The sequence below is a fragment of the Lissotriton helveticus genome, chromosome 2_1 (genome assembly GCF_964261635.1).
Source record: "Lissotriton helveticus chromosome 2_1, aLisHel1.1, whole genome shotgun sequence".
In the NCBI taxonomy this organism is placed as follows: Eukaryota; Metazoa; Chordata; class Amphibia; order Caudata; family Salamandridae; genus Lissotriton; species Lissotriton helveticus.
Genome location: NC_136059.1, coordinates 564,977,797 through 565,003,432, shown reverse-complemented (window position 1 = coordinate 565,003,432; position 25,636 = coordinate 564,977,797). Strand labels below are relative to the sequence as shown.

Genomic DNA, 25,636 nt, shown 5'->3' with positions numbered 1-25,636 from the left:
AGAGCAGGAGCAGGAGTATCAACAGACCCCGGCCCCTCAAGAGTACAAGAGAACCAGGAACAAAGTTTATTGGCACTAGAGAGGACCCCCATTATAAATCTCTCCAAAAGAACACTCACACACACAGAAAAGCAAGTGCTAGGCATGGGCTTTAACTTTGTCCCAACCACAGGTATTAACAAATTTCAATTAGAGAAAGATCTTAGGTCCTTTTTCCGCAAAATACGACTACGCAGGTTCTTTGAGGACAGACCACTGAGAGAGCAACCCCAAGATTCGGGTCTTAGGACGAAATCTACCTTTACCCCGAGTTTAGGAATGGTGGACAAAAACCTGGAGACCTTCGAATCAATTGTAAAAATAGAAATAGGTCTCTTATTAGAGAAAGATCATTTCCAACAGCATAACATCAGCAAAGCCCAGAGAGAGGCCATTAAATCTCTGTCCGAAGATAACAGCATAACGATAAAACCCGCGGATAAAGGGGGAGGAGTAGTGGTCTTTGACACACTTGACTACGAGCAGAGAGCACTCACCCTCCTCACAAATGACCAACACTATTCAAAAGTCTCTCAATCGAGACTAAATATGCTGAAGAAAGATGTGGAGACTTTACTCCAAAAGGCTCTGGATGAGGATCAGATCACGGAGGCGGAATGGAAATTTTTGAATAACACTAGTCCAAAAATCCCCGCATTCTATGGATTACCGAAGGTTCATAAGAACTTAGAAGACCCCCCACTGAGACCCATAGTGGCATCCATTGATTCATTGTTGGAGCCACTGAGTCAATATGCAGATAGATTCCTCAAGCCTCTAGTAGCTGAACAGAACTCATATATTCGAGACACAGCGGATATGATATCCAAAGTGGAAGGGATCCCTTTCAACGGAGAGAATGAAGTGTTGGTGACTCTCGATGTAGAGTCACTCTACACAAACATACCACAAAAAGACACCATAGTGGCAGTCAGGAACCTTTTAGAAGAGACAGACATACAAGGTGGAAATAAAGAGTTCATTGTTCAGTGTGTGTCAATGGTTTTGCTGAACAACATCTTCCTGTTCAAAAAAGATCTCTACATCCAAAAGAAGGGAACCAGTATGGGCGCAACATGTGCGCCGAGCCTGGCTTGTATATACGTGAGCCTATTTGAGAAGAAGCACGTGTACAATGAAGTGAGTCCCTTTTTCGAAAATATTCGAAATTGGGCTCGCTTCATTGATGACATATTTTTTATCTGGCAGGGGAGCATAGAACTCCTAGAAGAATTTCTAAGCTGGCTGAATCTAGGGGACCCAAACCTGAGATTTACAGCAGTATACAGCAGGTCCAAGGTCAATTTCTTGGACATATGTATTAAGAGTCAAGGCCATCATTTAAAAGTGGAACTATATAAAAAAGAGTCGGATAGGAATACAATCCTCCATTACTCTAGTTACCATCCAAAGAGTCAGAAGGACTCGATACCATTCGGCGAGTTCCTTCGTCTCAGAAGAAATTGTACAGATCTCACAGATTTTCACAAACATGCCCAAGAAATGAAAAAGAAATTTAAGGACCGGGGCTACCCCAAAAAACTGATAAGTCACTCCCTCAAAAGAGCACAGTACTATAATAGGGATTGTCTGATCAACAAAACGGACAACAAGAAAACACTAGACAAAATAGTGATGGTAAGCCAACATTCAGTCATAGCCAACCAAATTAAAAACATTATAAACCACAATTGGAAAATCTTAAATACTGGCCCAGATGTGACCCCTTTGGAACGTCCCATGTACGCGTATAGGAAGAACAAGAACCTCAGGTCGAACCTGGTGCACACGTACAGGGAGGACAAGATAGGAATTCAAACAACCCTGAGTGGACAGAAAGCAACAGGGAATAACAAATGTGGTAACTGCTGCATTTGTGAGCTATGTATAGTCACCAAAACAGTGGAACATAATGGTGCGAACCACACAATCACCACCCTTAACAACTGCAAGACAAAGAATGCCGTATATATGATCCTGTGTCCATGCAACCAGGCATATATAGGTGAAACAGGAAGAGAAGTAAGGCTTAGGATAGGGGAACATAAGTCTGCGATTAACAACAATAAAGAAAACGCCCCCCTTGTAGCTCACTGGAAGGAAACTGGACACAAAACAAAGGACCTCAGATGGGTTATTCTGGAAAGGATCAGGGAACTCACCAGATCGGGTGACAGTACCAGGAGACGAAAATTACAGGAACAATGGTATATGGTTAAATTCAATACCATTAAAAAAGGTCTAAACTCCAGGGAAGAATGGGAGGCTCTTATTTAACATACCAGCAATAGTTGACTTAGTAGGAATAACGTTATTCCTTTAAAGATAACCTGCAATCCTTGAAAATATACACATCAAATGATATGGAGATGTAGTATTTTGACCACCACTACAAGATGGCGCCCAGATTTAGGGGCTGACCTGGTCGACCGATTGGCTGGGTCTGGCGTAGGTAGCCCTGCATCGGTAACCAGGATGCCCCTACCCTAGATGGCAAAATGGGATCACTAGCGAATAAAAACAGCAGTGCTGGTGTAAACAATAAAACAATGCGCACTAACTGGGAAATAATGCCCCACTATGTCGATGCACAGCGCGAGGGAAACATTCCAAATAGTAGGAGTGTGCACCATATCAATAAAAAGGAAAATATAAAAAGAGATACATTAAGCCAACCGCGAATGTAGCGGGATGCCACACGGACAGATCCTCCCATAGAAAAACGGGGACATTATATCATTTAAAGATGGCGCCCAGGCTCACGGCGGGTCCGACGGCGCGCACACAGCGATTCGCACATGACAGGTGTAGGGAATTAGTCAATTAAAGTGAGTTATAAAACTCCCGCGAAACCAACACACTCCAGACGAGTGCAGGAACGAGGCAGAAGCGATCGATCAGCTACATAACGGTGAGTGTAGATCTTATCCCCGGGTCCCTGTCCCTGCCCCCTCCCTGTTTCCCAGGCAGAAGGGGAACCGCTTTTCCGTAAAAGCTGAGAGCATAGCACGGGAGACCCTTAGTTTTAGGCAGACAGGAGGCACTTTGTCACTACAAAGCCCACACCTCATACTGGAAGAGTAATACGTAACCAGGGCGGGGGCGGTGAAAATAGATTACCTGCATATGACCATGTTTGTAGTTGAAGGATGGGACCGGTAGGTCATATACAAGTAATTGCATATTGCAGGCACTAAACCGGCATAGCTAACACTGTGGGTACCAAGCAGGAGACATAAGTAATACTGAGCGCAGGCACTTAAACAAATAAGAGAATTTAAGAAAAGCAAAATACCAGATACACCATACATGCCTCAATAGAGTTAACAGTACATTCTTGCATAGAACAGAAGAGAAATGTGACGATGTTATTCCTATGTTCACTCAACAGAACATATCCAGTTCAGCAGCAGACGAATGACTACATATGCCCGTTCTAAACAAGTTTTAAAAATATCTGAGGTAAGAGCTTACTTCTAAAAATAAGGATGGGAATGTAAAAATAGAGTATATAAAATAGTTTAGTGAAAAATTACTGTATATTTTACCATCACAGATACACTACAAGTGGGCAGTTGCCTGACAACTAAACAACCAAGGAACCCCATCAAAAGGAGCTTTTGGTTACAAGAGAGAGGTAAATAGAAAAATAAATAACTACCCCCAAGCGCACAAACGAGGGGAATTTCTATCTAAAACCTAAGAAAAGCTCTATTTTTCATTAACAGAAGGGCACCAAGGACTATATGTGTAGCACCAAAAGAGGGAGACCTTAAGGAGACCCCATTTTTTGAGCGCCCACAATACGGCACCAAGGGTGAGAATCTATACTTTTCTTCTCTCTTTGGTCCATGGGTTTATTAGTTCCTTCTTCCCAATTAGTCTTCCACAAGGAATAAGACTTGTAGGGCCTGTATAGTATATGTGAAGTAAATGTATGCTAAGGAGCTAAGAGGCCAAATCAGAGGCTTTTGAACTAATGCAAACATCACTGTGTAATGATATGTACGAGAGAAGTAAATGTACGGTCACTAGGAACTGCATATGGTTGAAAGAATAACAGCAGTAAGAACCAATAGTGTGAAGCCTGAGTGGGTATACGCCAACCACAAGAGCTCAACCATTAGAGCAAAAACAGACAATAGACGTTAATGCATAATATCTGACAGTGCATATGTCTCCTAATATATTCACAGATACGGTATATTCATCCGTTCCCTGAAACCCCAGAAACAAGAAGTCCTGAGGAAGGTGCTACGATATCAAGTGACAAGCACCGAAACGCGTCGACGCACTGTTTTGATCCAAAAGAATCCAACCAGGGCCAGATTGAGCTTCAGATGGGCATTAGGTCTCTCCACTAAAGCTAGAGAGTATTTAAACCGTCTATGGCCATTGGATCTTGTCAAATATAGTGGCAGAAATATTAAGTGGGCCACTTAGATATGAGGGGTTTATTGTAAATTTGCTTTGTTTGTTGTTTACTGTGAATATATCTTGATTGCTTTTCCATTTATTGTGTATCTTGATTGATTTTCCATTTATTGTGTATCATAATATTGTGGTGATGTAACATTGTTTAATAATTACTCTTAACCCACCGGGATATGTTATCTTGGTTTTTAATTATTTTGGATGAATTTTATCTTGTTTTTATTGTCTATTTGTATACAATTCGAATAAATCTAGATTGTTTAGCAAGACTATTTCTTTGTGGAAATCCATCCTTATGCTTGTCTGAATACCTATGATATACTGTGACCTCTCCTTGTATTACAAGAAAGGTCTGTGTAAGAAGTAGACTATTCGACTCCAGGGATCCCCCCCTTGACTAACTGTCTTCTTACCCTGTTCCCTGGTGAAAGTGGGGTACCCTCTCTTTTTTGAAATCAGCTTGCCAAGTCACCGGAGACCTACCTTCCCCTGCCCCGATCATAACTGAACCTCGCCCGCAGTCTCCCTGGTCCTGCGTGAGCATGGATTTTGGCAGTCTTCCAGATGGTCGACACACCTTAGTGGCCATCGATGACTATTCAAAGTACCCGGAAGTGGAGATAGTCGGGACTCTCAGTGCCAGTGAGGTAATACCCAAGATTGAGAAGATAATGGCCACCCATGGGTTGATGAAGGAATTCCGAACTGATAATGGACCCCCGTTTCATGGTCAGGAACTGTCTGAGTACCTCACCAGTCTTGGAATACAGCACCGTCGAATCACGCCCCATTGGCCTCAAGCCAATGGTGAGGCCGAGCGGTTTATGAGGACTCTCAATAAGGTCATACGAATTGCCCATGACAGAGGACAATCTATTGAATTTGCCATCTTCACCTTCCTGTGTAGTTATCGGTAGACCCCTCACACCACCGCTGGGGTGGCCCCTGCCCACCTGCTGATGGGTCGGGTCGTCATGGACACCATACCTCATCATCCTCAGTGGCGGCCAGAGAGGCCTGATGATGGCCCGATTGATAATAGGCGAAAGAAAGCTCGTGCCCAAGTGAGCCACCGTTGCAATGCTCAAAGCAGCCTGATCAAGGAAGGTGACCTGGTCTTGTTGAAAAATAGATGCGCAAGTGGAAAACTCCTACTTCCTTATGAAAAGGCGCCCTGGACAGTGGTGAGCATCAAAGGAACCCGAGTTGTTGCGACTCGGAGAAGAGAGACCGTGACTCGAAATATTTCTCATTTCAAGCGATTTCACGCCCCAGCAGCAGCACCCCATGAGACCTCAATGGACTTGGTTGTAACCTCCAGTGCGCCCCCCGTTGTGGGTGACACTAGTGAGGACCTTGACTTGAGCCATGTCGGAGTCGGGGAAGCTGAGGCAGAGGCGAGCCCCGAAGTCTCGGCTATGCCTGACTCTCCACCACCTGAAGAGGCCCCACAGGCGGCTGATTTCTTGCTGCCTGGACGAGGTTTGTCTCAGTACAATTTGCGGAGAAACCCTACACCTTCATCACGACTGCGTGGCTATGTAATGTAAGACTATTCCTTATTAAATGTTGTGTTGTTTAAAACCTTGTTGGGAAGGAATGTAATGTCGCGATATGTTCTGGCGTGGCTACGTCGTGACGTAGTGACACACGCCAAGCCCTGTTAATAAAAGAGCTGGAGCACGTCCACGTCGGCCAGTTGGCGACGGAGACAGCGACCCGCAGTTACACCCCATTTAATGCTCCTGTGGTCATTGAAGTGCTAGGCCCCCAGCCCCTACCTGTCACGTCCATTCCCAAGGTGTCGGCCCAGACCGAGTGCCCGACACAACACCAGGCAGCAACACGCGCCTCACTGTTTCTTCATTCCCCATAAACCACAGGTATGAAGGTGTGCTTACTCGTAAGCTCTACCCTGACAAAGTCTCTCCTTTCCTAAGAGCCAGTTTCCACGAATACACTCCTCCTCACTAGCTAAGATTCATCCCTCCCCGTGTCCCCACTGTCAGATCCCAGCATTGGGGGACATGCCGTCCCATCGCAACCTTCAATGACGTGGTGCTCTCGTCCACCAGCTCTGTGCTCAGAAGCCTCCTTATTTAAGAACTAATCCCTCTGTCGGGATGCCAATCCCCTACAGCGACAAGACACTCCTTTGGAGTGGTTGTAGCACTATATCATTTTCCATAAATTAATAAATTGATATTTGTCTTGTAAATTACGTTTAGAGCCCATTTAATTTCACTGGAAACTGCTCTGTTGCATCACATACTGTTATATTGTACTAGAATGTAATATGTGAGGCTGGGTTATGTCATCTATGATGTATTGGGGTTCTATCTCTGAGCTCACTGTCGAGTGTGGTAGTGACAGTTTAACCAGCTGCGTCTGGTAGGGTGGTTCTGGGTTTCCAGCAATGGAGGATGTGTATAAAGAGGCGGTGTTGAGATTACAAAAGAAATTTTCTAAGCAGGTTAATGTTGTAATGAGGAGACACAAATTTAACACTCAGCCACAGCGTGCCAATGAATCAATTGATGATTTTGTTGTGAGACTAAGGGAGCTTTCAGCGAAGTGTGAGTTTGTACAGATGCAAGAAGAGATGATAAGGGACCAATTAATTGTGCAATGTGCTTGTAAAAAGACTCAAGAAAGGCTCTGGGCTGCAAGTAATCCAACATTAAAGGACGCAATAACAATGGCAAAGGTCGTGGAGGAGTCAGAAAAATGTATGAGGGAGATGAAAATTACTTCTGATAAAATAAAAGATGATGATGTAGCAGTTTTAGATGATCACAATGATGCAGTTAATGCAGTAAAGAGTAAATATCAGTCTGGAGCTGTTGCAGGTGCAAAGAATCGTTTTCAGAGGCAATGGGGAAATGTGCTTGAAAAAGGAGTGGGAAAACAATGCACGAGATGCGGAAGTAGTTACAATCAAGCTGACTCGGAATTGTGTTTTGCATTAGGAAAAGACTGTTTAAAGTGTGGGAAGAGAGGACATCTGGCGAGAATGTGTAAGCTGCAAGGAAATAAAGTTAATGCCGTAGAAGAAACACAAAGTTCATATAGAATTATAGTGGTTGATGGTGGACAAGAGGTTGCAGGAGTGGTAGGAGACGAGCGCAGAAGAGTGCGGCCGCAAGCTGATTTTGAAATCAATGGCAAAACAGTATCGCTAATGGTGGATACAGGATCGCTTTACTCCTTTGTTCATTGTTCCTCAAGTGATGTTTAATGAGACTTGGCCAGGAACTACCTTATCAAAATCGAATGTAGCATTGAAATCTTACCAGGGAAATGAGATAAGTGTCTTAGGATGTGTAGATGCTAGCATCTGTTTTCAAGGAAGAGTCACACAAGGGATATTGTATATAGCTGAAGAAGGTCCGCCTATTTTGGGTTGGCCACATCAATTTGACCTTGGTATAAAAATTGACCCAACATTGGATTTTCCAGTGTTGGCCGTTGAAAATCTGAGTTTGGAGGATATTCTTGAAAAATATAAAAGTGTTTTTGAAAACAGATTGGGTCAATTCAAAGGTTATGAACATGAGATAAAGCTGAGGAAGAATGCTGTTCCAGTGAAGCATGTGCCTAGAAGAGTTCCCATGGCGGCAAGAGGAAAAGTGAAAGAAATTATCCAACACTTGTTAGATAACAAAGTAATAGAACCGGTTGAGGCACCTATGGTGGTGAATTTATGGGGTGGCGGGTGTCCCTTGTAGTTCGTTTAGGGTGGTGAGTGCCCTATGGTGGTGAGTTTTTTTTTTTTTTTGGTGTGGTGTGTGCCCTGTGCAGTTTGTTTTAGGGTGGTGAGTGCCCTGCTGTTCTGAGGTGATTGGCTAGTACCTGGGGTGTTTAGTGGCCAATGCACTTTATTTTTAGGGCGGTGAGTGCTCTACAGTAGTGAGTTGGTGGGGTGGTGAGTGCCCCAGTACTGTGTATTTTGGAGTGGTTAGTGCCCCATTTATTTGTGGTGTAGTGGATGCTGAGTGCAGGTGGAGTGTGCCCCAGTGTTGTGTATTTTGGAATGGTTAGTGCCCCATTTATTAGTGGACTAGTGGTGCTGAGTGCACTAGTGTAGTTCATTTCTGCCCTACGGTGGTGAGTTTGTGGGGTGGTTAGTACCCTAGTGCTTGTTATTTTTAGGGTGGTTAGTGCCCTACGGTGGTGAGTTTCTGGGATGGTTAGTACCCCAGTCCTGGTTATTTTTAGGGTGGTTTGTGCCCTACGGTGGAGAGTTTGTGGGGTGGTTAGTACCCCAGTTCGTGGTATTTTTAGGTTGGTTAGTGCCCTACGGGGGCGAGTTTGTGGGGTAGTCAGTACCCCAGTACTGTTTAACTTAGGGTGGTGAGTGTCCTACAATAATGACAGAGAAAGTTACAGAAGGAACTTGTCTGATGAGAAGGCAGATAAGTTGCTCATCAATGTTGGTGAATGGGTTAAGGTCAAGCCTTTTCTTTTCACCTATTTTTTTCTCAAGAAGTTCAGAGGTCCGTTTAAGGTCAAAGCGGTTGGTGGAAATTGGGTAAAGTTGATGAAAGGACAGACGTGGAATTTGAAGAGAGTGGCGTTGTATCAGAGGAAGAATGGAAATTGCAAGCTGGATTTGCAGATGGATGTTGAAAAAGAAGGAGTGTCGCCTTGGATGATGTTGGTTGATGGTGAATTTAAGGAAAATAATGAAAGATTACAGAAGGAACGTGTCTGATGAGGTGGTAAGAGACAGTGGTTATGGAAGAGGAGGAGATGGGTTGTTGGGTTCTTCTCGTGTTTAGAGACAGGTGGGAAGTGAAGAGTGTGGGAGTGAAGAGCATCTGAGTATCTTAGATGTTACATTGTCTTTGTTTGAAATACTTTAATTTTTCTTGGGGGATCTTCCAAAGAAGTTTATTCACATGGTCATTTCTTTCTTTTCTTTGCTGTTCTTTTCTGTTCTTTATTTTTATGTAAATATAAGATGGGGAGATATGTTACATTGTACTAGAATGTAATATGTGAGGCTGGGTTATGTCATCTATGATGTATTGGGGTTCTATCTCTGAGCTCACTGTCGAGTGTGGTAGTGACAGTTTAACCAGCTGCGTCTGGTAGGGTGGTTCTGGGTTTCTCCTGGAAGTAAAGTTAAACTAAGATAAGCTTTGATTCTGCGTGTTATATTACAACACATACCTTACATGCTGGTGACACTCTGATGTAATAACAAGCTATTTTAATAGCAGTGCTTTTGTTAATATGTATCCAGTTGCTAGCGGCTGACATTCTCACCTGTAATGCCTTCGTGAGCTGTTCTTTCCGCCTGCCTCAAGGACTCACTCTTTATGTCTCCAGCAAGGTAAAAGCGCCCTCACCGTGGCCTCCAGAAGCAACCACACCCTCATCGTAGACATGATCATCAAGGCCCAGCGGTACTACACCTGGCGAAAGGTAAGAAACAACACTGCCTCTGAGCATGGTCCGTCATAGATGCTTAGTAAAGCGCACAATAACCCACGGTTTCTGGGCGCTAAGATATGCTGGAGCTAACACTAGGAAACTCACCTGTATCAGCAGTGATATGCTTGTCTAAATATCCATGTTTTGGGATTGTTCCTGAAGAACCTAAACCCGGTTTCATGTCGCAGGTGGTCCGGAAGAGGGCTCGACAGAGACATTCCTTGTGGAGCATAGCTCCTATCTCCCATCATTTTTTCGAGGACCAAAAGGGATAATTGGGGAGTTAGAATGACCACAGCTGCCTGTTGCCATCTACTTGAAACTTCCAACATTCAGAAACCCCTCAGAGAATAACCCAATTTTGCTTCTTTCCAAACAGCTACACTCTATGCAGCGGGACGAGAACATCAACCTTTTTATAGTCACTATTTTTTAAGGGTACAATTCATAAAGTCATTTTGGCATACTCCTATAGTACTCTTTTACATACTCTTACATACCTTTGTGATTTTAAATAGAAGGAATACAATGAGAATAAGCAGTTAATATTCATATATGATCTGTGCACGTAGAATTAACTGTGTCCTCTATTCCCTTTCACTGATAGGGAGCGGGAGTAGTGCTTCATTTGTGCCGGTGTTTCCAGGTGCTTGACAGTGGGACTTATTTCTCACAGTCCTCCACATGGTGGCGCTGTCCAGTTTTCATAAGACCACTTGAGTAGAGCATTTGAAATTTCAATGTACATTAAGATAACAATACGTCATCCAGATCATTCTTTTACCTTTGGTGACAGAGAATAATGAAAATTGTCATATTTGTTGGCCTACAAAGTCCAGTGACATATCAAAATGAGATGGAACATGTGCGCCAAGATCAAATATGCAAGTTCCAAGAAGGTATCTGGACAACTTATGTGTCATCCAGAATCGTCATATTTCTCTGGCTTAGCCCAGGATCAAACCCCAGCCTGTTTGTCATCCTGCTTGGCTAGGTTAATTACATTTCTCCCCAACAGAGGGAACAAAGGTTACCCCACTCAAAAGGAGTAAATAGCAGTGCTTTTCCTCACCTCCTGAACAGGAGGGGTTAGGATATAAATGTGTTTCTGTTACTTACCTTCCACCCTGTACCAGTGCTGGGGACAGTCCAGGCCCACTGAACAAAGGAGGAAGCCCAGACAAATGTAACCAACACCGGAGGGGGTTCCTCTTTGTAGGTTCGGTGGGAAAGGCCCCCATAGTGATGCCAGCAAGCGGCAGAGCTGAGACCCCAGGTGCAGATGTGACCAGTGAATCTTGGCTGACAGCATCTTGAACTGTCTCAGCATGCTGTGCAGGAGGGTTGGGACATGGGTGGAGATCCTCAGATTGGCCAGGGGTGTCTGGCTTCTAGAACCTTCCACCCCCACCTCTAAAAACTCTTGAAAAAGGGAGAGAAAGGGCTGTTGCTGGTACCTTTTGTTTCTTCGCTGCTGGATCCTGGGACTGTGACAGCATGGACAGGAAGGGAAAAAAAAACAAATGCCCAAAAGGACCAGATTCTGACCCAGTTGACTCGATTACTATTGCGTCTCTTGAGGGAGCCTGTGAGGACGGCCCCCTTAGACCTCCTGAGGACTCATTTGGTAAAGATCTGGACTTCTGCGTCTAGAGACAAAGACCTGGAGGAAAGCTTGTGCACAGAGCAAGTTGAACCAGCCCCGTCAAGGGGCCCGCCCAAATCTAGGCAAGAAAGCATGCTGGAACTGCCATGGTATATACAGATCTCCATCAGGAATAAAACGAGCCCTGATAGTTTGAATCAGCCCAACGAAGCCAGAGTTATGGCCATTTTCAGATTGGTGAACTTTGACCCCCAGAGGAGCAAGCCCAAGGGTGGGCTGGGGCTCAGGTGTCAGAGCAGGCTTAATTTATTTAATTCCCCCAGGAAGGGAGTGTGCAGTGTGCCCCCATCCTGTCATCGTTACGTACCCCCAGAGGCCCTCATCTCTCTGGGGGCCAATGCAGCAACGATATGGCTCAGAAGGCTGAGATGCAGTCTTTGGGGCCTGATATTCCGAGCCAGGATCACGTCCCCCAATGGAGGTGGTCTTGCCCTCCCTCCTCATGCCCTTATCTGGGGGGAGGAGTGGGCAGCCAACACCGTAGCAAAAGCCCTGCCAACAGGAGCGGGTAGGGGAGAGGAGCTGCCGCTGCAACAAAGGAGGAGGATGCTCCAGTGGAGAGGTGGTAGGGGCAGCCAGGAGTGGGCTCCGTGAGCTTCCCTGAGCAAATGGAGGCATGTGGCGTGCCAAGGTGGGACCAGGCACTCCCAAAAGGGAAGAAGATAACAAGGGAATAAGTTATGTAACTGTCCACTGCACAGCGGGAGAGCCGCTTATAAAATAATCACTGATCCAGGTTGGATCACCCCATAATGCCATGTGGGACTGGTTAATTTATATATTTTGTTTTGCCTTGTGGTGGCCCTTGGACGACATGGTCACCACCAATGAATCTGAAAAATGTTGTGGGGGGCTGTAAGAGTTACAGCAACCTCCAGAAGAAATGTTTGTAGAACTGACCCTAAGTTTTATGGAGTCAAAGAATCCATGACCCTCTGGGATTATCACATACTTTTTCAAAACATTCCCAAAGCTGGAGCTTTTGTTTTACAGCTGGGAGTTGAGCACCCTCTAGGGGCTGGTCCTGTGGCTGCATTAAATGTGCCTTGAAGATGCATAAGAAAGAAACATGGAGTGGAGTGCTTTCTAGGGGCTAGATCTATGGCTATAGTTTATGTGGTCAGAAAGTAGTACCCTCCAGTGGCTCTTTTTTACTGTTGTATACCTGAAAGTATATAAAAAGCGCACCCAATTTGCTTTATTAATATTCATTGCATTTACACATGGTTATTGTTGATTATTGCACTTACACACAAAGTTATGGTGTTTTTAACATGTGGTGTGTTGAGCTTGTAATATAGTGAACTCTTGATAAAGCCATTAGGCCTGTTTTATCTAAGTGAATACCTGCTTTATTGTAATGTGTTGTCAATAGGTGGGAGAGCACTGAGGTTTTAGGGGTAACATTTGATTTTTCAATGTCATCTGTGGTATTTTCAATCTGCCTTATATATGTATTTCTAAATTAATGCATAGTATTTAGTGGTGTGTGTGTAACAAATGTACTTTTTCTTTTTTTCTAAAGAAGAAGCACTGACTGGACAACCTTTATAGAGTGTTATTATTGTGTGCAAGCAAATGGTGATTCCTGGCCCACACCACCTCCCCTGAGTAGGCATGGACTGCTGTGTTTCACTACCCTGAAAGAGTCAAGCGGTACAGTGGGGTGTTTGGCTCCCAGTAAGGGGAAATTGTTGGCCATTTACTTGTGTGGCGGAAATGGTGGCTGAGGTGGAGCTTCCTGAAGAGGCATATTTTTATCTCTGTTAACAAATCTAAGAATTTTATTTATTTATTTATTTTTGACATTTGTAGAGCGCGAACAAATGCCCGTAGGCGTCTCGGCGCTAAAGATTCTGTACATGACTCTTGGGAAAAAGTGAAGAAAAACAAAAGAGGTTACTGAGTGATCAGGATAAGTTTACTGATTAAACAGCCAGGTCTTTAACTGTTTTCAGAATTGAAAGAGGGATTGACTTGACCGGATCTGTAGTGGAAGGGCATTCCAGAGTCTGGCTGCCGTTACCACAAAACGTCTGTCTCCCCAGGAGACGGTCTTTGTGCGGGGTACCACTAATTGATACAATGTCGTGGATCTCAATTGTCTAGTAGGACAGTAGGCGGTGAGCTGTTCTATGAGGAACAGCAGACCTTGTTTATGTACCGCTTTATACAAAAGGCATAAAGTTTTGAATTTTATACGATTCTTAATCGTCAGTCAATGATAGTTCCGGATAGTTTGGGCAATTGGTTTGAATTTAGGAATCCTGGAAAGCAGTCTCGCCGCAGCATTTTGTATTGTCTGCATTTTATTGACGACCCGAGCTTGTGCATTGGCAAATAAGCCATTGCAGTAATCCAATGAAGAAAATACCAGTGTGCTTACCAATGTTTTACCAGCACTCTCTGGTAGGTACGGGATTATTTTTTTTATAAGTCTTAGCTTATGAAATGCTGTAGATGCTATTTGATTGGCATGGGAGACAAAGTTAAGGTTGTCATCAAAAATGATTCCCAAGTTCTTAACCCTTGGGACGGGCGTGGGCAGAGGTCCCAGAGATGAAGGCCACCAGGAGAGTGACCACGCCGGGAAGAGTTTTCCAAAGATGACAACCTCCGTCTTCTCAGAGTTGAGTTTGAGGCTATTACAGGCCATCCAGTCTTTGATAGCCAGCATACCTTCTTGGAAGCGTTCAGCCGCCTCTGCTCCTTTTTTATTGATGGCGAGCACCAGCTGTGTGTCGTCAGCGTAAGAGGTAAGGCTCATCCCATAAGATTTAATAACTCTAGCTAGGTCCGACACATAAATGTTAAAGAGTGTCGGACTTAGGGATGAGCCCTGGGGAACCCCACAGGGTAGAGACAGTTCAGCCGACTGGACAGGTCCTAATGTGACTGCCTGTGTTCTTCCAGATAAGAAGGAAGCAAGAAAGTTCTTCGCTCTGAGTTGGATGCCCATTTTTTCGACACGATCGATCAGAATAGAATGATCGACCGTGTCGAAAGCCGCAGATAAATCCAGCAGTACAAGCACTGCCGTCCCTCCCTGGTCTCTAATAAGTCTAATATCTTCGGCAGCTTTAATGAGGGCGGTTTCCGTACCATGGAGCTTGCGGAACCCAAACTGCGTGTCATCTAACAGGTGGTGTTCCTCGATGTATTCTGACAGCTGACAGTTCATTGCCTTCTCAGCCACCTTGGCCAGGAACGGAAGACTGGCTATTGGTCTATAATTCTTCAACTCATCTTTATCCAGATGTGTTTTTTTTTTAAGAGCGGTTTTAAAAGGGTGTTTTTCAACATATCAGGGTAGACCCCTGATGTAAACATGGCATTGCATATTTGTGTAATTACATCCGTTATTGAGTCCATTACAGGGGGGAAGACTTTAGGTGGACAAGGGTCCAAAGCTGATCCTGATTTTATGAGTTTAATAATATCGGTTATTTGTAACTCATTAATTTCTTTAAATTGAGTTAGGGATTGTTCAGGGGATATAATACTAGTTGAATAGGTGCCAGGGTTATCTTTAGATGAAAACTCTGCATAGATGTCGTTAACTTTTGCATAAAAGAAATTAGCCAGAGCAACGCAGAGGGCTTGTGAAGGAGAGGGGACAACTTCAGGTGCTTTCCCTGCCAGTTGCTTCACTACATCGTACAATTGTTTATTGGAGTTCTTTGCATTTTCAATCTGTAGAACTTCCTTTTTGCCTCAGTGATCATCTTTTTATATTTGAGCAGTACCTCCTTATAGCGAGATTTACTTTCCGTATCGTAGGATTTGCGCCAGTGTCTTTTGTAATTCCTACCGCTTTGTTTTTGTTCTCTGAGGTCCTCCGTAAACCAGGGTGCGGAGGGCGCAGTCCTATTTCTCAAAATTGTTTTATTTGGTACCAATACATTCATAGCATTACTTATCCATGGCGTGTATTGATTCATGGCTATATTTGGGTCTGTAGAGATAGCTGGACGAGTACTGTCCAATAGCGTTCTAAGTTCTGCGTTGTTTATATCCTTCCAAACCTTATAAGGCCCCTGACTGAGGGTGGCCAGCCTATTTATAGGGGCATCATTGATTGATATCCTGCAGAGAATGGCATGATGATCGGACCATGGGAGCGGGAGGTTGTCTTGTATATGAATCCCATTTAGGTTAGAAAAGATACCGTCCAATATATGACCAGCCTCGTGCGTAGGTAAAGTGACCAATTGAGAAAGCCCCAAAGTTTCCATGTCGGTCAGTAAGGCTTGTGTTTCGTTGTTGTCTATTTTTTCTAAATGGAAATTGAGGTCACCCAAGACCGTAAAAGAGTCCTCTATCGCTAAAGATTCGAGCATGGTGTTCAGATTTGAGAGGAATTCTGAGCGTGCTCCTGGAGGTCTGTATAACAGTGCTCCTTTAAAATTGTGCGAGGGGGTTAGCATGATTGCGAATTGAATAGCTTCACAAGTTGGCGAAGGTACTGGAGACGTCCTCACCGCAAATATGTTACAGGAGATTATTGCCAAGCCACCTCCCTTCTTTCCCTGTCTATCTTGTCGATAGGCCTTGTATCCTTGAGGTACAGCGACCACTAAGTCGGGATCGGACGCACTGTCCATCCAGGTCTCTGTAACAAATAATATATCTATATTTCTGTCAATAATCAGATCAGCTATATCCTGTCGATGCTTACCCAAGGAGCGGGCGTTGATGAGTGCTGTAGTTATATTTATAGATTTATTATTATTGGTAAACCTGGAGTTGGCAGTATTATTAATAAAAGGTAATGAGGACTTACAGTGTGGACAGCTTGTAATTGTAGTCCTTAAGATGTACTCCGGGTCTTGCCTTATACAGTAGCTACATGGGGCTGGACGAAGCTTGGTAAGTTCAGTTTTGGAGTAAGGGATCAGGGCCTGCGTCCTACCGGGATCAGGGGTTATGGCCCTAGGACCGGTCCCGGCGCGGACGGGCGCAGACGGGCTTGCCTTCGGCGCGCCTTTGGCGCGCCCGCTGCGCGGACGGGATATCATAGTCCTTATATCAAGGAGAGAGGAGAGTGGGAGGCGGCCAGCAGCTGTACCGCAACCCTTTCCTCCACCCAATATGGCGGCTAAAACCCTCTCTCCCACAGCGTCAGCACCTAATCGGCTGCGCGGGGAGCAGGGTTCGAGATGCGGCGTGAGCAGGGAATAGCAGCGAAGTGGAGGTATTAAAAAGATTGTCAAAGTAAAAATCAAATGCACCAAAGTAACATATAATACGCAATTTTAAAATCTGAAATTAGCAGGCTAGACCCCCGGCTTCCGCCTCAGGGGAGAGTCATGTACAGAGTCGATGGAGTAAATCTCCTGGGTGGTATAGTTTGTTTCAACTCCTGGTGCTCAGTTTGGTAAGACTTTCCTCCTTGTCTTTTCCTTTCTGCAGTTCTTTATTTCCTTTTTGGTGATTGCTTATTGTGCTTCATAATGAGTTTTCCTGCCCAGCGGACAGAGAGGTGCACTAGTATTTATTTCTTTGTAGACATTGCAGCAGTTCTTAAAGATTAATTCAGCCTTGGGGGGACTGACTGTGTTGTCCCTCAGTGAGGGGGTGATGTTTGGCACTTCTTTAGTCCTTTGTTGAGTCATGCAACAGCATTCAAGATGGCCCTCAGCTGCCATAAAGTGGATAATGACAAATGCATCAAAACATCTAGAGAGCAGTGTTTTGGCACAGAGAAAAGGCACAGAATGGTTAACATCAACCTATTGAACGCTGACAAGGAAGAGAGAGGAGGTTTAGACTTCTTCTTGTTGGGAATCTGCAAATCTGGCTTCAATATTTGTAATGTAATTCTCTGTGCCCAAAATCCATGTTGGGATGCTAAGAAAGAGGGAGTAGCTGCACCATAAGAGAGGTTCCTTTAAATGAAAGTCAATCAAGCACAGACATGTTCAAGAGGCTCTAAGTCCTTCTAGTATGCAAATCTTCCTTTACTGTTCGTCCTAGCATTAGACTTGGGCTGCTCCGAAGACATGGAGTGGCCCTGTCCAGCACTGCCTCAAGCTGGTGAGAACTGTGTTCATTCAGACTTGGAGACAGGGTAGTTAGGAAAGTGAGTGTGCCTGCAGTGAATGTCATTGTTAAACAATATGTACGCCACACTATCAAAATAATAACATGTCTGCACACTACACCTCCCCAAATAGGAACCCTCCCCAAGCCCGATGGCATTGGTGTGTAATGCACACAGGCGTGGGTATGTGCAGCTCACCGTCAGTGGGACCGCTGGCTCACTGCATCCAATTAACAAAGGGGTTTACTGAGTGGCTGAGGTACTACTGGTACACATACGCATAAATACCTATGTGAATTAGCCCTAAAATGTCGATCTCCCTGCTGGTAAAAGTGCAACGAGGGAAGATCCTTTTCTGTTTGCACTACTTGTTTATGTGTTTTCCCTGAATATTCACATTTCAGATGCTTCGAGGCCAATTCACAAAGGCGTTAAAAGTGCGTGAAGAAGTGCTCCAGGAGTGCTACTTCACAGAATCATAAATATCTTTATGAATTGCTCCATTTTGTTTCTATCCTATTTTGGCTTAAAATAAAGGGGCTTATTTACAAGCCCCTTCGCCACCCGTACGTCACTTTTCCCTTGTTAAAAATGACGCAAAAGTGGCGCAAGAGGCTTGTAAATATGCCAGAAAGTGTTACAAATAAGGTCCCAATATGGCTTCTATTTATAGCAAGTGCAGTAGGAGTGCATGCTTTGACTTAAAGTAGCTAATGTGGACTGCACTTAAGTGTTTGGGAAGAGGGAGAAATGTCTAAAATTCAGTTTGAATTTCTTTATCCCTTAGGATCGTATCACTACTGGGCAAGAAGTGTATGAAGATGTCCTCTCATTTAAGCAAGATCACTCTGTGCAGACCAGCCTCATCCGTTCAGCGCTTTGGAATCTGTCCTACAATCGCTTCAAGCCACACGAGTGGAAGAAGTTGGCACACGTGTGGGAGTTCACGGAAGCCCAGATTAAAGCTATAGAAGACCAGTGGACAGGTAAAACCACATATTTTACAAAGGGGCTGTAAATGAAGGAAGACCTTTAGGTTTGACTAGGATGTGTATGTAAACAACATAGCACCATTTACCGATGTACATATGCGCCTGGCTGCACAGGACCCAATTCAGAAAGCATCTTTTTCATGATTATTATGACTTATTCCTGAAAACTCATAGAGCTGAAAGAGTGCTCACAAAATAAAAGCTGCAAAAAACACAGTTGATGGACAGAATGTAGAACAATGTCATACATTCATCCCAGTACAAGGAACTGGGCCTAAATCCATCTTTTTTTGCACTCCACACCACCCTGGGTTAGACACTGGCTATATGCAAATCAGCTCTGACCCTGTGCCTCATGGGAACAGTCCAGTCCGAACTACCAAGCCATGTCTTTCCCAGACCGGAATCAAGCATCCAAGGACCGGTTTCTGGCTATCAGCCTTCATCAGCCTGGATAGCTTGACTCCAGTGGTGTGGAGAGCCTGGGACTCACGTCTGAGCATACCCATCCCACTCGGGGTGAAAATTGCAAAAAACACAGTTGATGGACAGAATGTAGAACAATGTCATACATTCATCCCAGTACAAGGATCTGGGACTAAATCCATCGTTTTTTTTGCACTCCACACCACCCTGGGTTAGACACTGGCTATATGCAAATCAGCTCTGACCCTGTGCCTCATGGGAACAGTCCAGTCCGAACTACCAAGCCATGTCTTTCCCAGACCGGAATCAAGCATCCAAGGACCGGTTTCTGGCTATCAGCCTTCATCAGCCTGGATAGCTTGACTCCAGTGGTGTGGAGAGCCTGGGACTCACGTCTGAGCATACCCATCCCACTCGGGGTGAAAATTGCAAAAAACACAGTTGATGGACAGAATGTAGAACAATGTCATACATTCATCCCAGTACAAGGATCTGGGACTAAATCCATCGTTTTTTTTGCACTCCACACCACCCTGGGTTAGACACTGGCTATATGCAAATCAGCTCTGACCCTGTGCGTCATGGGAACAGTCCAGTCCGAACTACCAAGCCATGTCTTTCCCAGACCGGAATCAAGCATCCAAGGACCGGTTTCTGGCTATCAGCCTGGATAGCTTGACTCCAGTGGTGTGGAGAGCCTGGGACTCACGTCTGAGCATACCCATCCCACTCGGGGTGAAAATTGCAAAAAACACAGTTGATGGACAGAATGTAGAACAATGTCATACATTCATCCCAGTACAGGGATCTGGGCCTAAATCCATCGTTTTTTTGCACTCCACACCACCCTGGGTTAGACACTGGCTATATGCAAATCAGCTCTGACCCTGTGCCTCATGGGAACAGTCCAGTCCGAACTACCAAGCCATGTCTTTCCCAGACCGGAATCAAGCATCCAAGGATCGGTTTCTGGCTATCAGCCTTCATCAGCCTGGATAGCTTGACTCCAGTGGTGTGGAGAGCCTGGGACTCACGTCTGAGCATACCCATCCCACTCGGGGTGAAAATGGCAAAAAACACAGTTGATGGACAGAATGTAGAACAATGTCATACATTCATCCCAGTACAAGGATCTGGGCCTAAATCCATCGTTTTTTTGCACTCCACATCACCCTGGTTTAGACACTGGCTATATGCAAATCAGCTCTGACCCTGTGCCTCATGGGAACAGTCCAGTCCGAACTACCAAGCCATGTCTTTCCCAGACCGGAATCAAGCATCCAAGGACCGGTTTCTGGCTATCAGCCTTCATCAGCCTCGATAGCTTGACTCCAGTGGTGTGGAGAGCCTAGGACTCACGTCTGAGCATACCCATCCCACTCGGGGTGAAAATTGCAAGGGTGGTGTTGAGTGCAAAAAACGATGGATTTAGGCCCAGATCCTTGTACTGGGGTGAATGTATGACATTGTTCTACATTCTGTCCTTTAACTGTGTTTTTTGCAATTTTCACCCCGAGTGGGCTGGGTATGCTCAGACGTGAGTCCCAGGCTCTCCACACCACTGGAGTCAAGCTATCCAGGCTGATGAAGGCTGATAGCCAGAAACCGGTCCTTGGATGCTTGATTCCGGTCTGGGAAAGACATGGCTTGGTAGTTCGGACTGGACTGTTCCCATGAGACACAGGGTCAGAGCTGATTTGCATATAGCCAGTGTCTAACCCAGGGTGGTGTGGAGTGCAAAAAAACGATGGATTTAGGCCCAGATCCTTGTACTGGGGTGAATGTATGACATTGTTCTACATTCTGTCCATCAACTGTGTTTTTTGCAATTTTCACAAAATAAAAGGGCATTGAATGCTGTTTAACACCAGTAGTGAATGGAGTCGTAGTCTCAGGGCTGTGACATTTAACAGGTATCATCATGCGGTTCAATAAAACAGTATGTGAGAATAGAGTGATTTGATTTACTGGACAGGGTCTTGCAATGAAAAGCATTATACCTCACGTATGTTTTGGCAAAACCACAGTGAACTGTCTAAATGGATAATAACCTTCAAATGGCTTAGACTGACTATTTAGAATCTGAGAGTTAATTCTACCTCCTGCTACCCTGCATACATCATCCAAGGGGCACAGCACTTCAAATCTGGATTTGATCACATTGAGATGTAGCGCTTTGAAGAACAGTTAACCATAGTACAGGTTGTTGTGATACGATGAAAAGTCAGTTAAAGCGTCTTAAAGAAATTCTTCAGATAAAAAGACATACATAAAGAATTATAGTGGGGAAACACAAGATTGGGGTTTTTCCTTATCGATCTGCACAAAATCGACTCCAGAATTTCGATTTGCACAATTATCACCAGGGTCACTAAATGTAGAGTTAGAATTGTAAATCTGTACTTCCCTACACACGATAGCTGTGATTACCTTGCCCGTATATTGGTAGTGGATATTTGTGCAGGTCGATATTACTGTCCTCTTTACTGTGACACACAACCCAAACAATACAACGCAAACGCACATCATTAGACTGAAGGCAAGCTGTTGTCCCAATGCTTTACGTTCAGTGTCAAAGTCTATTTGTTCCTCAGATATTTTGAGAAATGTGCCTGAGTGCAGCAGGTACAAAGCATTAGTGGCACTAGAGCTGTCAGGTCCCCAAGGACACGTTTTCTACCATCACTGTTGTTTATCAATCACCTTTGAGAGGTGAGTGTCTCACTAGGGTCTGTGGTCTCTCTGTCATGCAATACAACAGACGACACTGCTCTCAATATGAGAACAAGAGTGCACAAAACTTCCATATCTGGCTAATTGCCCTAGCCTAGAGCAAGGGCACAAAACTGTCCTAAAGTCTTTTAGTCAATGTCCTGAAACGGGCCATGCCTTGATGACACATAGCGGTACAAAAAGGGGGTGGTGATGGACAGAGCATCTGAACCAATCAAACACTCACACCCAGTCAACAGATCTGGGTTGAATCCATCACCATTCTTTAGCCCACTCTGCCACCCCAGTTCAGACATGGCCATATGCAAATCAGTCTGACCCTGTGCCTCATGGGAACAATCCAGCCCGAACTGCCAAGCCATGCCTTCCCTGGACCGGAAACAAGCTTCCTAGGACCGGTTTCTGGCATTCCAGCCGTCTTCAGCCAGGTTTGCTTGAATCCATCCATCACCACCTCCTTTTGTACCGCTTTGTCGCCATAAGTTGGCAGGTATGCTCAGACGTTGAGTCCCTTGCTCACTTTGCCACTGGAGTCAAGCAAGCCGGGCTGAAGACGGCTGTAATGCCAGAAACCGGTCCTAGGAAGCTTGATTCCGATCCAGGGAAGGCATGGCTTAGCAGTTCGGGCTGGACTGTTCCCATGAGGCACAGGGTCAGACTGATTTGCATATGGCCATGTCTGAACTGGGGTGGCAGAGTGGGCTAAAGAACGGTGATGGATTAAACCCAGATCTGTTGACTTGGTGTGAGTGTTTGATTAGTTCAGATGCTCCGTCCATCACCACCCCCTTTTGTACCGCTTTGTTCGCCATAAGTTGGCAGGGTATGCTCAGACGTTGAGTCCCTTGCTCACTTTGCCACTGGATTCAAGCAAGCCTCGCTGAAGACGGATGGAATGCCAGAGACCGGTCCTCAGAAGCTTGATTCCGGTCCAGGGAAGGCATGGCTTGGCAGTTCGGGCTGGACTGTTCCCATGAGGCACAGGGTCAGACTGATTTGCATATGGCCATGTCTGAACTGGGGTGGCAGAGTGGGCTAAAGAACGGTGATGGATTAAACCCAGATCTGTTGACTGGGTGTGAGTGTTTGATTAGTTCAGATGCTCCGTCCATCACCACCCCCTTTTGTACCGCTTTGTTCGCCATAAGTTGGCAGGGTATGCTCAGACGTTGAGTCCCTTGCTCACTTTGCCACTGGATTCAAGCAAGCCTGGCTGAAGATGGCTGGAATGCCAGAAACCGGTCCTAGGAAGCTTGATTCCAGTCCAGGGAAGGCATGGCTTGGCAGTTCAGACTGGACTGTTCCCATGAGGCACAGGGTCAGACTGATTTGCATATGGCCATGTCTGAACTGTGGTGGCAGAGTGGGCTAAAGAACAGTGATGGATTAAACCCAGATCTGTTGACTGGGTGTGAGTGTTTGATTAGTTCAGATGCTCCGTCCATCACCACCCCCTTTTGTACCACTTTGTTCGCCATAAGTTGGCAGGGTATGCTCAGACGTTGAGTCCCTTGCTCACTTTGCCACTGGATTCAAGCCAGCCTGGCTGAAGACGGCTGGAATGCCAGAAACCGGTCCTAGGAAGCTTGATTCCGGTCCAGGGAAGGCATGGCTTGGCAGTTCGGGCTGGACTGTTCCCATGAGGCACAGGGTCAGACGGATTTGCATATGGCCATGTCTGAACTGGGGTGGCAGAGTGGGCTAAAGAACGGTGATGGATTAAACCCTGATCTGTTGACTGGGTGTGAGTGTTTGATTGGTTCAGATGCTCCGTCCATCACCACCCCCTTTTGTACCACTTTGTTCGCCAAACGTTGGCAGGGTATGCTCAGACGTTGAGTCCCTTGCTCACTTTGCCACTGGATTCAAGCAAGCCTGGCTGAAGACGGCTGGAATGCCAGAAACCGGTCCTAGGAAGCTTGAGTCCGGTCCAGGGAAGGCATGGCTTGGCAGTTCGGGCTGGACTGTTCCCATGAGGCACAGGGTCAGACTGATTTGCATATGGCTATGTCTGAACTGGGGTGGCAGAGTGGGCTAAAGAACGGTGATGGATTAAACCCAGATCTGTTGCCTGGGTGTGAGTGTTTGATTAGTTCAGATGCTCCGTTCATCACCACCCCCCTTTCATACCGCCTTGATGACACATACGCACATATACTAAAAAGATATTTTTGACATATACAATGCACCCTTAACTATGGCCATTAGCAGTAGGTGCATGTAGATTTAATACAACTCAACAAATAAACATATCTGAGCAGCCATCCCCAAACCCATGGTTATGCCTGCAGGGCAACGATGAAACCCGAATTAATGAATTAACAGATTGATTTAGGATGTTATATAAAGAAAGTAGATAAGAAAGAAATGAGAGGAAGGAAGAGGAAGGAAAAGGGAAACAGGAAGGGACATGAGAGAAGCAAAAGTGGGCAGAGAAGGAGCAAAGATGAGAATGAAGAAATGAAGGTAGGAAGGGATTGAAAGAGGAAAAACTAGAGGGAGGACACAAGGGAAGGAGGGGGAGGATGGGAAGGTGGAACGAGATGAAGGGAGCAAGAAAGAAAGGAACAACACATGGGAGAAGAGGAGAAGAAAATAAAAGAAGTATCATGAGAAAGAAAGGAATGAAAGAAGGAAACAATGAGAGAAATAATGGAAGAAGGATAGAAAGAGATGTAATGGGTGTTCCCCAAAGTTATCCTCTCTCTCTCCCTTTCAATCTCTACAGAGAAAACCTGGGCACACTCCTTAACACCTCTAACATCTCACACCTTTTCTAAGCAGATGACAGTCAACTATACTTAAAAGTCTCTTCACTCACAGACATAGAGTTCCTCACTTTAACAATAGTGAAAATAGAATCATGGATATCCCAGCGCCACCTGAAACTAAATCCACAGAAGACAGAATTCATGTTGATGTCTTCCACTCCTCCACAATAGCTCTACACCAGTTAAAACATGGCTAAAAGCCAGCAGCACCCTCAACTGCCAGCTATCTATCGTAGACTGCACAAAATCACTGGGTTTTTACCTGAACCGAAACCGTCACCTCCAAGCACACATAAACAACATTGCCAAAGGAGCTCGGCTTCAAGCCAAATTACTGTGAGGAGTGTAACATGCCCTTCCACCCAAACATTTCAAACACGTGGTCCAATCTCTCATCCTATCAAGACTAGACTATAGAAATGCACTTCTAACTGGGATTCCCAAACTCCATCTTGCACCCCTAAAAGCAGCCCTCCACTCAGCTGCAAGGCTTGGATCAGATGCAAGAAAATATACCCACATCACACACAAGAAGAAGTAACCTCAAACAAGCTATCTTGGGATGTGTCCTCAGACTTTGGAACAACATTCCCCCTTCAATCACAGCCAATCTCTCTTTCAGTCTTGAATCAGAGCTGAAAACTTTACTCTTCCAACAATTACTCTTTAACTGCTCTGTTACTTTCTCCAATCAACCTACGCTCATGGGATATTCAAACTTAAAAAATCCACCCCATCAAACTTTACACAACAACTGGGTGGTTGTAAATAGGTTTCCAATCCCACCCTATATCCTACTTGCCAGAGGGAGGCACCACTGATCTGATGATTCATCACAATTAAATTTGCCTCCACAAACACATTCTAACACATGAACACATTATACCGTCACAGGCCTTATTAGTACAACAGGACAACTCACACTTGAAAACCGCCCACTGATATCCTGGTACAGACTTCCCACCAACACTAATATCTTCCTACACTGTAACACTTAGAACATCTGCGCCCTGAAAGTTTTTTGTTTGGGGATTCCTTTGACTAGCACTCTCGATGTTGCTGTGTTGGACACAGTAGAACAATACATGCTTCT

At 45.0% G+C, this 25,636-nt stretch overlaps 1 protein-coding gene and 1 long non-coding RNA gene across 2 annotated transcripts in view; both read left to right on the top strand.

Moving 5' to 3' along the window:
- ANKDD1B (ankyrin repeat and death domain containing 1B) overlaps positions 1–25,636 on the top strand; it is a 479,621-nt gene that overhangs the window by 358,765 nt on the left and 95,220 nt on the right. The window contains exons 13-14 of the mRNA XM_078675234.1: positions 9,808–9,903; positions 18,409–18,607. Of these exons, the coding sequence (XP_078531360.1) occupies positions 9,808–9,903; positions 18,409–18,607 (295 nt within the window). The remainder of the gene's footprint in view (positions 1–9,807; positions 9,904–18,408; positions 18,608–25,636) is intronic.
- Positions 3,356–4,538, top strand: LOC144819432 (uncharacterized). Its single transcript, XR_013607363.1, has 3 exons — positions 3,356–3,676; positions 3,749–3,856; positions 4,236–4,538. It is a non-coding gene; the product is annotated as an uncharacterized LOC144819432 (long non-coding RNA).